This window comes from Barbus barbus (assembly GCF_936440315.1).
Source record: "Barbus barbus genome assembly, chromosome: 23".
NCBI classification, from domain to species: Eukaryota; Metazoa; Chordata; class Actinopteri; order Cypriniformes; family Cyprinidae; genus Barbus; species Barbus barbus.
Genome location: NC_136751.1, coordinates 11,596,899 through 11,611,523, shown reverse-complemented (window position 1 = coordinate 11,611,523; position 14,625 = coordinate 11,596,899). Strand labels below are relative to the sequence as shown.

Below are 14,625 nucleotides of genomic sequence, written 5' to 3'. Positions count from 1 at the left end.
GATATTCAAAATGGTAAGCAAGCACTGCTTCGTTTACGTTTCGCATATCTGCGTTTATCTTGTATATTTTTGTTTTGGTTTAGATATAGACAGCTAACTCCTCTCACGCAGGCGCAAAAGGCACGTGTTCAGTTTGCAGACTGCTGAAGTCTGTGCGGTGTGTTCACGTGCAGCTTTTCTGTCCGACGCTGCCGATGGAGGCGACAACTCCATCGGCTTTCGTCGCCGCTAGTTCTTTGAAGTCGGCTTGGTGTGTACCGGGCTTAACACAGTTTTCTGGACCACAACTATATTCTACAGTCCCATTTCTCAGCTACACCAGCAGATGATCAGTTGCTTCATGTCCTTCTCTCTAGTTTAATGACACTCTCTTTAGGAAAATATTTGATAATTTACCTAGCCCTATGTATGAGTGGTGGGTATACATATAAGTATAGAAAGCCTTTTGAGAAAAGCAAATGTAGAACGTTTTCTTGGGAAATAGTTATAGCAATTGTATGGTTCAATGTTAGAAAGGGTCTTTATTATCCAACAGAACAATCAGAAACAACTTCACCTTTTGTTCAGTGCAAGGATGTAATTTGTGGTACACTCACCTCTACTTTATAGATATTTGAGGGGTGAGCTCTCCGACCACACAGCTTAATGACTGGGCTCTTGCAGCAGCTGTCAGGGACCAACCGACTATCAGCCTCACGAGAGCGGATCCAAACACTCTCCACCCAATCAGACGAGCTGTTACTGCCACAGCACTTGAACTGACAGAAACAAAAGCAATCCTTAGCTAACTGTAGGAATAACTTTTAATGAAGTAATGTTAAAGAACAGTGTAGTTCCAAATGTACACTGATTAAGGATCACTTGTTTGTAGAAGAGAGATGAGTAAGTAAATGAGTACTAGGTCTGGACCAGAATATTCTATTATTCGAATATTAGTTTAGGGTGTTGGCATTCGATTTTCAATTTTGAGATTCGAATATTCTTGTTTTTTTCCCCCCGAAGACATGGCATCCCCTGCGAAATGGTTCTCATTCGCACTTGAATATGAATCGCCCATGAGTAAACGTCATGATTCAGTTCATCTGGAAGAGAAGGCAAAAATGCCGAAGACCTCAGCTGTGGTGAGCAGTGACCGCTACCCTAAACTGGCATTTGCAGCCAAACACCTCCTTTGCATTCTGTCCACTTCAACTCTGTCAGAGCACATTTTCTCAAAAGCTAGTTACGTAAATAAGACCCGAAGTTCCCTTTTACCTGAAAATGTGGACAAACTCATCTTCCTTGCACACAACATGAAAAAAGTGTAGGTAGACTAAGTAGGTAGCATTAATCACATGCGATTCTCATGCGCATCTCATCAGTAAAGCCGGCTAATACACAGAGCCGTAGTTACTGACGAGATGCCCATGAGAATCGCATGCGAATAACTGCACAGCCCTAGTAGGTAGCTTCAATAGCTTGCAACCTGATTGTGATTTATTTGAAAGTTTGACTTTGTAAATAAATAGTTTATTGAAATGTGAGCTGTCTAGCCAGCCAATGTTACTTTGTTCTATTTAGCCTATTATAGTTTGTTTTAATTGTATATAAGGGAATTCATTTAATTTTATTTAAACTGTTAGTAAATTAAAATGTGTGATGCAGTTATCAAAGTATGCTATCGTGTTCTTTATTTATTACAGTTCGTTGAACTTCATTAATTAATTTTTTGTTCTTTTTATTTAAATAGCCTACCCTTTACGGTGTCAGTAATTACTGTGCTGCTAATTTCTGATTTGGGCATGATTTGTTTGTTAGAAAAATGTCAGGCTACCTTATTAAAAGTATTGCTCTTAGCACACCTGTGTGTTTTGTATCACTAGTGCAGTGTCCGTTTTTGGACCATATAAGGCCTGAGAGGTGCACCTCTTCCAGCTCATGCTGTTCTGTAGTTTATTAAAAGTTTATTAATTCTAAACGTGTCACGTGTCCATATTGCACCAAAATGCGACACTGCACTCCCTTGGGTCCGCAGCGGCACACCCGCCACATGTTAAATCAATTGGATGAATGGTTCTAGACATAATAAAAATGCAAACAGATAGACAGACACAGAGATTCCTGCCTTTATTAAAGAGAAGAATATGTTCAGCCCCCTCCCGCCGAAGCTTCGAATATTCGGTGTCGATTACTACTGAAGCTTTGAAGCTCAAAAAAATGGTATTCGGACCTGCTCTAATGAGTACACTAAAATGTTTTGTCAGCCAATTGGCGCATACAATGGTATAGCTGATACTTCCTGAGAAGGTACTAGATTATAAGGGTCCATTAGTTTGGATGGCCTCTTTTTAGAGTACAGCTCTATATTGTGCATTAGCAACCTCACCCATGGCTGAATGAAACTATGCAAAATTACTTGGGTAAAGAGATCCTGATGTGGAGGCAAATGTAAAGATTGCAGCAGCAATCTTTAAGGTCAACACAGGGAGCAGGCAAAAACTTTGTCCAAAGAAGGAGGAGAAAGATCCTCCCTCTCCACTGACCTTGTGGTGCAGCTTGCTGAGAAGCTAACTCTTAGGGCTGTGAGTGCATAACTTCCAGTAACGTACAACAAAGACGAAAGACACTTTTTAAATAGAACAAGTTGCCTATCACTTCCTTCCATTTGGGGAGGGACTTTGAGTGCATAATTTCCAGAAAGACGAAATACACTTTTTAAAAGTTGCCTACCACTTCCTTCCATTGGGGGCGGGGGACACTTGTTAAGTACACCCAAATCGTTGACGTTGCGAAAGCCTGCGATGTGGATGCGATATTACTCTGTTCCTGAGCATATGCATGACTGTCAGCCTTGAGTGGCGGTCTTACTAACCAATAGAGTGAGTGCACCTCCGTTCTCCCCCGATCAGCACTGCTCTAGCCAACTGCGTAAAACACCCACCATTTAAAAACGGTCAGATCGAAAGTTAGGCAAATTATAACTAAAGAAAAACCTATGTAACTTCAGCTTTGAAATGACAGACAACGAACAAAAAAGGTAATTTTGCAAGAGCTGCATCACAACGCACATCAAGAGCTCCCTTATCGGTTCTGGTTTCAGTACTGGAGATAAGATACATTTTTAGATGTTTTTATTAGTAGGCTACATGAACGTTATCTTACACATTTTATCTCCCCAACAGATTAATTTGAAATAAGTTTATGTTAACTAATTCAGAAGACTGCACACACAGCCTGTGTCTCTGAATGCTTCTCATACTCGCTCTTCTCTGCCTGTCTCCTCACGGACGAGCCGTTTGCACACAGCCTGTCTCGTAATGCTCTTTTATACTCACGGTCTCGCGCCCGGTTCTGCTCAGCAAGTGTCTCACAAGCACATCTGGCAATACGGACGAGGCCTGACGCACGCGCACAACCTGTGTCAACTCGCGCCTGGCTCAGCGTTTAAAACGAATGTAAATTAAGTCCAACTGCTTGCCAATTTAACTTGGATGAAATTAAACATTCAGCACATTTCCCACTTGTTCTTAAAATCCCAAATACTTAAAAATGAATAAATCAGCCCGTATAACATGTAATACTTTAATAATTGACTAAAGAAATACAGTTCTTTATTAATAAAAAATAAATCTTTCCTGTGAAATTCAGTAATTCTGTAAAAGTAGTAGCCTAATACCATTATAATCTTCCCTGCAGAAAAAAACAAACAAAAAACAGTAGAACCCCTCCCAAAACAATAGAAAATGTAATGAATTTAAGGGTTATAATGGGAATTGTATTGGTTTTAATGTAAACTATAATGGTGTCTACTGGTATTTGATGCATTCTGTTGGTGGGAGGTAATCTAGCAGGTGGCAATCGATAGAACAACAGTAATTCTAATTGGAATAATGCCCAAAACAAAAAGGAATTTTGTAATGGTTTTTATGGAAACTATAAGAATTTATGTGATTGTTTCTATTGTTTTTTGTTAGTTTTTTCAGCAGGGAAATGATACTCATACTGTACTGCACATTATTGACAATATTGAGCTGAAGCTTGACTTTGCAAATTTAAAATCGCAAATCAAATCGCAATCGCAATATCTGTCAAAAAAAAAAACGCAATTTGATATTTTTCCCCAAATTGCACAACTCTAGTACACGCACAACCTTCGATGTTATACTACAGCATACTCCAGTCACTCATCTATCCTCTATTATGAGGTCTGCTATGACTGATGTTTCATTGCAGGATGGAGATGTCTCATACTGTAAAATGTGAAAATCACCTATATGGGCAGAACTTGACACATAGAGCAGTGAGGAGTTCAGGGAAAAAACAGAGCAATGGGCCTCAGTGGAACATTCTGCGGTTAAGTCTTCCTCGTAAGTTTAAAGTCGTGACGTATTGTCAAGTATGGTGACCCATACTCGAAATTGGTGCTCTGCGTTTAACCCATCCAAGTGCACACACACAGCAGTGAGTAGTGAACAAATGCACACACACACACACACACACACACACCGTGAACACACACCCGGAGCAGTGGGCAGCCATGCTGCAGCGCCCGGGGAGCAGTTGGGGATTCGGTGCCTTGCTCAAGGGCACCTCAGTCGTGGTATTGAGGGTGGAGAGAGCGCTGTACATTCACTCCCCCCACCTACAATCCCTGCCGGCCGGGGACTCGAACCCGCAACCTTTCGATTACGAGTCCGACTCTCTAACCATTAGGCCACGACTTCCCCAAAAGTTGTCCTCTATCAGTAGTTTTATCCTGACCTCACTGGTCCATAGGTGTCAAATTACTTATAACTAGGTCAACAAAATCACTATACTATGTTTATTGTAGTGGTGTCAAAATTAGCGCGTTAACGCAGGTGATTTTTTCAGTTTAACACATTAAAAATATTTAACGCAATTAACGCAGGGGCGGGGCTAGGTTTGGCCACCCCACTCAAAACTGCTAAAGAATTGTGTTTATTCAGACGCAGAACGTCTTTTCAAGCACATCAAACGGGACACTTTTCAGACGCGCGCTCCAACTTCACCTCAGTGCCAGGCGTGAGTCAAACGAGCACGGAAACGGTACCGGTGACGATGAGCTTCAGTAGAATATCAGTGAACTGTGGTCAGATGAGATGTTCTCAGGCCATATGTCAGTAAAAAACTAATCTTCCTGTCCTGTCAGCCGTTAAACTGTGCTCGTAGCACGTGCTCTTCAATTGTACGCACAAATGTGCCTGTGTGCACTCAAGTAGGCTATATTAAAGCACTGGATCATATTCAAACCCAAATTAAACTACGAGTATGCAATGTCATAGTTATGTCATCAGTTAAGCTATGAAGTTACAAAAGAAAGCTGCCTTAAAACTGTGCAAGTAAGTTTTAATTTTTTTTATTTATGATTTATGAGTCAGATATAAAAGCAGTGTCAGGTCCGCATGAAGTTCAGCGGCGGCAGTTTTTAAAGTAGCAGCCAAAATAACCTAATAACCAGGTGCTGTGATGTCTGTTAATCAAAGAACACAATTAAAAAGAGGAAATCAATAACTTCTGTAGTTTTAAGCTTTATTTATTTAGAATTTAGTGTTTGATAACTTTGTTAAATTAGGCTATATTTTCTTGCTGAAAGGCACAGGTAGCTATATGACATTTATTATAATGGTGTTATGTGAAGATTGTTTTAAGTTCACTTAAATTACAAGTTATTTTTTAAAGTCTAATAAATGTTAAATTGATAGCTGTAATTTTACTGTAATGTTGAAAGGCTATAGTCAATGGTTAAATATTAGGAAAAAAATTCAGATACATCAGTTGGTATCAGTGATACCTGGGTCATTCAACAGAAACGTCCACTTTTCTGTCCCTAGATTTTACATAAATATTACAATTGAAATACACATAAGGGTTACAATTTTTTTATATATATTTTAAAATGAAACAATATGTTATTTGAACAATTACACCGTCCTGAGCCATCAATGTGGTATTATTTTTTTTTATTAATCATATAGAATTCCAAGTACCACAAAACTGCTTGTCTCCACAGCCATGTACAGCGGGAAAGTGCTTTATTTTGAGGTCAAAAACAGGATTTTCTACCATTTCAAATACAAAGGTCTATTCATAACTATAAAATATATGATGTACATGGCATAAAAAAAAAAAACAAAATACCAAAAAACAGTGGTCCCCTGGTGTTGTGTCACTGGTGTTACTGCTTAACAAAAGTCTTTTATTTTGGAATAAAAATAAATAAATAAATAAATCACACTGATGACATCACTTGACTTCCTCCTTCCTATTTTCTAAAGATCTATGAAAAAAGGTCCATGTTTAGTCCACTGTTTCTTTTCAGTTTCTTTTCAGTTATATAGAAATTCTCATTTATCTCATGATTTCATATGAAGCTTTTAGTTGATGTCACTGGTATGACCTATTTATTGTTAGAGAATTGTATATATATAAAAAAACAATAATACAAATGGATTAAACTACTTCATTTAGTGAGTATACCATGATCAACAACATGTGGTTTGATACCTTGCAGCAGACATGCATTTTTCATGAAAATTGTCACTGGTGTTATCTTCCTTATGGGTAACACCAGTGAAGATCAGTATATGAGGTCTTATGAATGTCACTGGAGATTCATTGTGTCACTGGTGTTACTGTGCTGTGTTACTTAACTGTTTTTGTCTGTTTTGGTCACATTAAATAAAACACAATATACTTATTTCTTGCAATTTCATTATTTTTCTGTAATATTTCATAAAAAACTTTTAATATTGCTAAAGAAGGTAACACCAGTGACAAAAAAAATTATACATGTGGTCTTGAAATAATTGCACAAAAAAGCTAAAAAAATAAAATAAAAAACAAATTAAGCTGTCATTTGTATTAATAAAGTCATAAGGTAATCTAATAATGTGGTCTAAGTTTAAATGTTAAAAAAATAAATACATTAAGACATTTTGCTACACCAAAAGTGGACGTTTCTGTAGAATGACCCATCTGCCTTCAGTCATAAAAAAAGATGGCATTAAACAAATATTAAAAATGTACTTTCTTTATGTTTTTTCTACATTAATTTGAAGATTGAATGTGAAATTATTGCAATATAAAAGTATAATTAAAAACTTTAATGTTATGTGGGATTAATTGCGATTAATTTCAGACAAAATGTGTGATTAATTAGATTTTAATCGATTGACAGCACTAGTTTATTGTAATAAGAGTTAGACACAAAAACTATACAACTGGGGCCCAGGTCAGGAAGCAGACAGACTGGCTAAACCGACTGTCTGCTAGCCGCCTCACATCACAGAAGTCAGTTAATCTCAGCACATACTCCTTCACCTAGATATCATACTATAGAGACTGTGTCTGTTCCCCGAACTAGAAAATACAGAAAATGTCCAACCCAAATTAAGAGTAACAATCTAATTGATGTTCAGCAAATAAAAAATGTTTACAATACAGAGAAACAATTGATAAAACTTTGCTTACTGAATATCAGGTCCCTTTCTACAAAAGCACTTTTTGTAAATGATTTGATCAATGATCATAACCTAGATTTGCTCTGTTTGACAGAAACATGGCTAAAACCAGATGAATACATTACTTTAAATGAGTCTACCCCCCAAGATTACTGCTATAAAAATGAGCCACGTCCAAAAGGTAAAGGGGGAGGTGTTACTACAATTTATAGCAATATTCTCAGTATTTCTCAGATGGCAGGCTTTAAGTATAACTCGTTTGAAGTTATGGTGCTGCGTCTAACATTATCTAGAGAAGCACATGCTAGTGATAAATCCCCTGTGATTTTTGTACTGGCTACTGTATATGGGCCACCAGGGCACCATACAGACTTTATTAAAGAATTTGCTGATTTTCTATGTGAGTTAGTACTGGCTGCAGATAAAGTCTTAATTGTTGGCGATTTTAATATCCATGTCGATAATGAAAAAGATGCATTAGGATCAGCATTCATAGACATTCTGAACTCTATTGGGGTTAGACAACAATGTCACATGGAATTGATGTTAGTGGTGTTGAAATTCTGCAGCAAAGTGATGATATCTCAGATCATTATCTAGTCTTGTGTAAACTCCATATAGCTATAAACTGTAAATTCTACTCCTTGTTACAAGTATGGTAGAACCATCACTTCTACCACAAAAGATTGCTTTGTAAGTAATATTCCTGATTTATCCTGTTAACCTTCGCCCCCCATTTTGGGCCTCACAGGTGAAAATAACCTACCTAAATTAAAACGGTAACAGTTCCTGACAAAGTATGCTACACAAACAAATTAGGTATCTTTGGAAAGAAGACACTCTAGGCTTTACTATCCATCATCCAGAGTTGATAATGCTCAAAAAGATAAAAAGTTATAGACACTGACGTGCCTTGAAAAATATTTTTTTATTTCATGTACAAATACATGAAATAAGTCCTGGAGCAATCCAGAAAAGTAATGGATTGAAAGCCACATGTCTCATGAGTTTATATTTCAAATTTGAAGAAGATACCATGAAAAATGAGATTCCTGCAATATTTTTTCTGAAACTATTTATAGTCCTCCCATCCCCCTGTTTGAGGAAAAATAACCACCAAATGTATTGCAGAATTATACAAACTATTTTAGTCATTATACATATTCCTGCATAGTTTTTTCAATTATAAAATAATAGACAGAATTTTAGACATCATATAAGTGATTTATTTGAGCACTAAAAAATACAAATAATTATTTGAGTAATAAAAAAGGAAAAAAAATAGAAAAAAATTGTATATAGTATGTATACTGAAGTATATATTCTGATTGCCAGACATGAAGTGATATTGCCAGACATGGTCATATAGTCAGTAATCACACGCTGATGTGCGTCCATACAGATGATAATCAAACAGATGGGCCATATAATCAATAATAGCTGATCATTGAATCACAATGATAGCCGTCATAGAGTCGGTAATAAACACGCTGATGTGCGTCCATACAGATGATAATCATGCAGATACGGCCACATTCCCCACACAATACACACACACACATATAAAAAATGTTGAAGAAAAAAAAAAGAGTTTTTTTTTTTTATGGAAAAAGCAGATCGCTAAGTTACGCCCCGCTCAGATGACAGCTTGCGTCACGCTTTCAGGAGAGAGCGCCAAATTCAAATAAATTATAGTCCACTTATGAGACTTTTTTTTCCCGTGGACGGTCTCATTCTGTTTGTAAAACTGTATGCTACAACACCGTGTTGTTTTTTTACCACCAAGACGCTGTTTTTGAGAGTAATTTATTCCATAACAGACGCGAACAATAACTCTCCCGAAGAAATAAAATGTAAACAAAGGAATAGTCATCCTTATTACAACGTTATTGTTTCGCTGGACTAAAAGTGCTCGCTGGGATGTTGTTCTGTTGACCCTTACCTCTCTAACTAAACTGGGATTTCAGCAGTGGACGCGTTTGTGGCTCGTTATTACAATGATAATGGTACGTACTGCTTTTTTATTCTGCATGTTTTGATGTGTACTGCTTACACAAATGTAGCAAATACATTCCTTATAAGCTTTCCATCGAAAAACTGCGATCTGTCGTCGATGCTTGAGGCTTAGACCTTCAGAATGATATATAGTTTGTCAAGATTAACTTTGTCCCGTTTCATTTATTCCATTAGAAAACAATGACACATGCAAACAAAGAGCGTTCAGTGCCCCGTCGCTCTGGCAAAGGTTAACAGGTTATCTCAATTCCTCAGCATATCCAACAGCACAGAAAAACTTGATGTAAGAGAAACTATGGACTCTCTCTTTTCTAGCACTTTAGATACAGTTGCTCCTTTACGCTCCTAAGGAAGATCAAAGAAAACAGTCTGACTACATGGTATAATAAGCACACTCGCACCCTAAAGAGAGCAGCTCTTAAAATGGAGCGCAGCTGGAGGAAAACAAAACTAGAGGTATTTCGTATAGCTTGGCGGGAAAGTACCCTATCCTACAGAAAAGCATTAAAAACTGCTAGATCTGATTACTTTTCGTCTCTTCTAGAAGAAAACAAACATAACCCCGGGTATTTATTCAATACAGTCACTAAATTAACGAAAAATAAAGCATCAACAGGTGTTCGCATTCCCCAAGAGCACAGCAGTAATGACTTTATGAACTACTTTACTTCCAAGATCGATACTATCAGAGATACAATTGTAACCATGCAGCCCTCAGCTACATTATCACATCAGATAGTGTACTATAGATCCCCTGAGGAACAATTCCACTCATTCTCTACTATAGGAAAGGAAGAATTGTATAAACTTGTTAAATCATCTAAACCAACAACATGTATGTTAGGCCCTATTCCATCTGAACTACTAAAAGAGCTGCTTCCAAAAGTCATATATCCTCTTTTGGCTATTATTAATTCATCATTGTCATTAGGATATGTCCCCAAAACCTTCAAATTGGCTGTAATTAAGCCTCTCATTAAAAAAACCACAGCTTGACCCCAAAGATCTAGTTAATTACAGACCGATCTCAAATCTCCCTTTACTGTAAAAGATACTAGAAAAGGTAGTATCCAAACAATTATATTCCTTCTTAGAGAAAAATGTTATCTGTGAGGAGTCAGGATTTAGACCGTATCATAGTAGTGAGACTGAGTTACAAATGACCTGCTTCTATAATCTGATCGTGGTTGTGCTACTGGATCTTAGTGCTGCATTCGACACTATCGACCACGACATTCTTTTGAATAGACTAGAACACTTTGTTGGCATTAGTGGAAGTGCATTAACATGGTTCAAATCGTACTTATCTGAACGCCATCAGTTCGTAGCAGTGAATGAAGCGGTATCATATCGATCACAAGTGCAGTATGGAGTACCTCAAGGCTCAGTACTAGGGCCGTTACTTTTCACGCTTTACATGTTACCCTTGGGAGATTTTATCAGGAGACATGGTGTTAGCTTTCACTGTTATGCTGATGATACTCAGCTCTATATCTCTTCGCGGCCTGGTGAAACACACCAAATTGAGAAACTAACGGAATGCATAGTCGATATAAAAAAACTGGATGACGAGTAACTTCTTACTGCTAAATTCGGAAAAAACAGAGGTGTTAATTATTGGACCTAAAAACCCCACATGTAATAACCTAGAACACTATCTAACACTTGACGGCTGCTCTGTCAATTCTTCTTCATCAGTTAGGAACCTAGGTGTGCTGTTTGATAGTAATCTTTCATTTGACGGCCATGTTTCTAGCATCTGTAAAACTGCATTTTTCCATCTCAAAAACATATCTAAATTGCGACCTATGCTCTCAACGTCAAATGCAGAAATGCTAATTCATGCATTTATGACCTCAAGGTTAGACTATTGTAATGCTTTATTGGGTGGTTGTTCTGCACGCTTGATCAACAAACTACAGTTGGTTCAAAATGCAGCAGCTAGAGTTCGTACTAGAACCAGGAAGTATGACCATATTAGCCCTGTTCTGTCAACACTGCACTGGCTCCCTATCAAACATCGTATAGATTTTAAAATCTTGTTAACTACTTATAAAGTCCTGAATGGCTTAGCTCCGCAGTACCTGAGCGAGCTCTTATCACATTATAGTCCTCCACATCCGCTGCATTCTCAAAAGTCTGGCTGTTTGATAATATCTAGAATATCAAAATTGACTGCGGGCTGGCAGATCTTTTTCCTATTTAGCACCCAAACTCTGGAACAATCTACCTAACACTGTTCGGGAGGCAGACACACTGTCAGTTTAAATCTAGATTAAAGACACATTTCTTTAACCTGGCTTACCCCTAACACACTAATACGCTTCTGTTATTCAAATCTGTTAAAGGATTGTTAGGCTGCATTAATTAGATCAACCGGAACCGGGAACACTCCCCATAACACATGATGTACTCGTTACATCGTAAGAAGAATGACATCTACGCTAATATTTGTCTGTTTCTTTCTTATTCTGTTTCTCAGTCTGTGTCCGGATCAGATGGTGGATCGGCGCCGGGAGATGATGTCTCCCTGATCGTCGGTGGAGGGCGGGACACCTGGATGAGCCCTGGGGACATATCCCCAGTGAAGACCTCGACTTAAATACAATAAAACTAAAAACAAAAGAAAATAACTAAAAATGTAATAAAATACCTAACTACATAATACTATTACTGTTAGAAATTGCAACAATATAAAATAGAAATATAATACATTTATACATTTAAAATTTTAATTAAAACAATAAGTAAACAATAAATAAACAATAATCTCCTGGCCAGAGGAGAACTGGCCCCCCCATCTGAGCCTGGTTTCTCCCAAGGTTTTTTTTTTCTCCATTCTGTCACAGAGGGAGTTTTGGTTCCTTGCTGCCGTCGCTACTGGCTTGCTCAGTTGGGGACATTTAATTTCTAGTGATTATCGTCAATTTGATTTGGCAGATACTATTTAAACTAAACTGAGCTAGACAATGACATCTCTGAATTCAATAATGAAATTCCTTAACTGAATATTGAGTGTTTAATCTTATTTTTATACATTACTGACACCCTATCCTCCAATTTGATACTGTTAAGTGCTTTGACACAATCTGTATTGTTAAAAGCGCTATATAAATAAAGGTGACTGACTTTAACTGTCAGAGGTCTAACGTACTGAAGTCTGAGCATGAATACTGCAGTCTGCTGTTTCTTTATTTTCTTGTGTGGCAGGTAGGGGTGTAACAGTACGCGTACCAAACCGAATGGAAGTGATCATCCCTATCCCCTTGGTGTGGGTACTTTGGAGTGAACAGGGTATGTGCGTATATGCAGCGTTGTCACGGGAAAATCCCAGCTGGAGATAATCAGGAAATTACGTCTCTCCCTTTGCCAAGTGCATTCCAAACGACTACATAATGGAATGCATGTGCCCTGTTTACTCCAAAGTCCGCACTCCAAGGGGATAGGGATGATCACTTCCATTTGGAATTTTCCCCGTGAACCGTTTTGGTTCGGTACGTGTACCGTTACACCCGTAGTGGTAGGTATATGTGTATAAAATCACTTTTTGTTGCATAAACACTAAAACTATATCACCAAAGATGTCTGGATTTTAAATGACAACTTCATTAAATAGCATGTAACAAATGTTCAAATAAAGCTCACATTTCAGCCTTTAAATAAAGAAAAGGGTTAAGTCCAACTGATAACTGATTAATAAATAATTGTATGAATTTTATCTGCCCCATAAATAATTCTAGACACCTTATTTGAAAAGTTTGAATGTGTAGAATCCACATAAATAGTTTTTCATCAACAGTTCAAAATGTACAGCAGGGCATACAAATTTGGTCCTTTTTATTTTTTATTTTTGGCCAGACAAAAACAGCACACAGGCTAAATGTAAATGTAACTCTCTGTAAATCCACTCTCTTACATTGGGTGGCACTTTTGGAACAGTAGAATTAGAGCTGTTTCCCATAACCTCCGTTGACAAAGGAGCATTGCGATTAAAACACTACTTCATTAGGTATTACATGGTGTGAAGATGAAAACAAAATGCCATTGAATCTTTTCTGAAGACAACCAGAATATTCATATAATTGATTTAGGGATGCTCATTTTAACCAACTGTTACCCGACCTTAAGAATTGTGACTGATACAATCAGTTAAACGGTTTAAAAGTCTTTTTTTCAGTAATTTATCAAAATATTTTAAAAGGTTTGCTGCATGGTTAAAATACGCTATGAGTATAAAAAAAAGGGTTTTTTAGAGAAAAAAAAAACAGTCTAAGTCACGTATAAGTCGCATTTTATTATTTCATTCAGAAATAGCCCTAATGCCAACGTGAAATGTTTATAAACATTATAATAATCTGTGTAAATATAGCTAAGCTATTTTAGTTCCCCTTACTCCACAACAAATCCTTTCAAATCCTTTCAAATTATCATCAAGGACTCAAATCACCCTGGTAACATCTATTCACTTTGCTACCATCTGGCAAGTGCTTCCGTAGCCTGATGTCAAAAACTGAGAGACTTAGGAGGAGCTTCTTCCCCCAGGCCATCAGGTTCCTAAACTCCGTGTCATAACATCTCACGACTCCATGTAAATACCACTATATCAATAAGTTTCATAATTTTTTTCTACCTCTGCTATGTACATACCCTGTACAACTTTTTGCACAACTTTTTGCACATTCTTTTGCACATTCCTTCTTATAGTACTATTAAGTCAACAAACATACTGACCTGCACATTTATATTTATATATTTATCTTTTATTCTTTTATTTTTTTGTTCTTTTCTTTTTCTTAATATTTATGTACATTCTGTGTTTTGTATTCTTTATAATTGCACTGTCCTTGGAGCGGACCTGACTTACATTTCACTGCTGGTTATACTCTGTATAATTGTGTATGTGACAAATAAAAATCTTGAATCTTGAATCAAATTTAACAGTATTTAGAAAAGAACGAGAATTAAAAATATAAGAATCTATAAACAACAAGCCAAAAACAAATTAATTTAGGCTAAAACAAAACTGAAACCAACGTTGGGTCTTTCATTCGACAGATAATCAAATGTTTCCGTATTCGCGAATGCGAATCGCGAATGTCTTTGAATGCCAAAATATAATTTATTATAATACCCGCTTTGCAATATCCAC

General features: G+C 37.1%; 1 protein-coding gene across 3 annotated transcripts in view; it reads right to left on the bottom strand.

The window, feature by feature from the left end:
• Window positions 1-14,625, bottom strand: part of LOC306842606 (CD151 antigen-like) — a 72,966-nt gene that overhangs the window by 34,334 nt on the left and 24,007 nt on the right. For all 3 annotated transcript variants that reach the window (XM_079373565.1, XM_079373566.1, XM_079373567.1), the window contains exon 7: window positions 597-758. In XM_079373565.1, coding sequence (XP_079229691.1) covers window positions 597-758 — 162 coding nt within the window. The remainder of the gene's footprint in view (window positions 1-596; window positions 759-14,625) is intronic.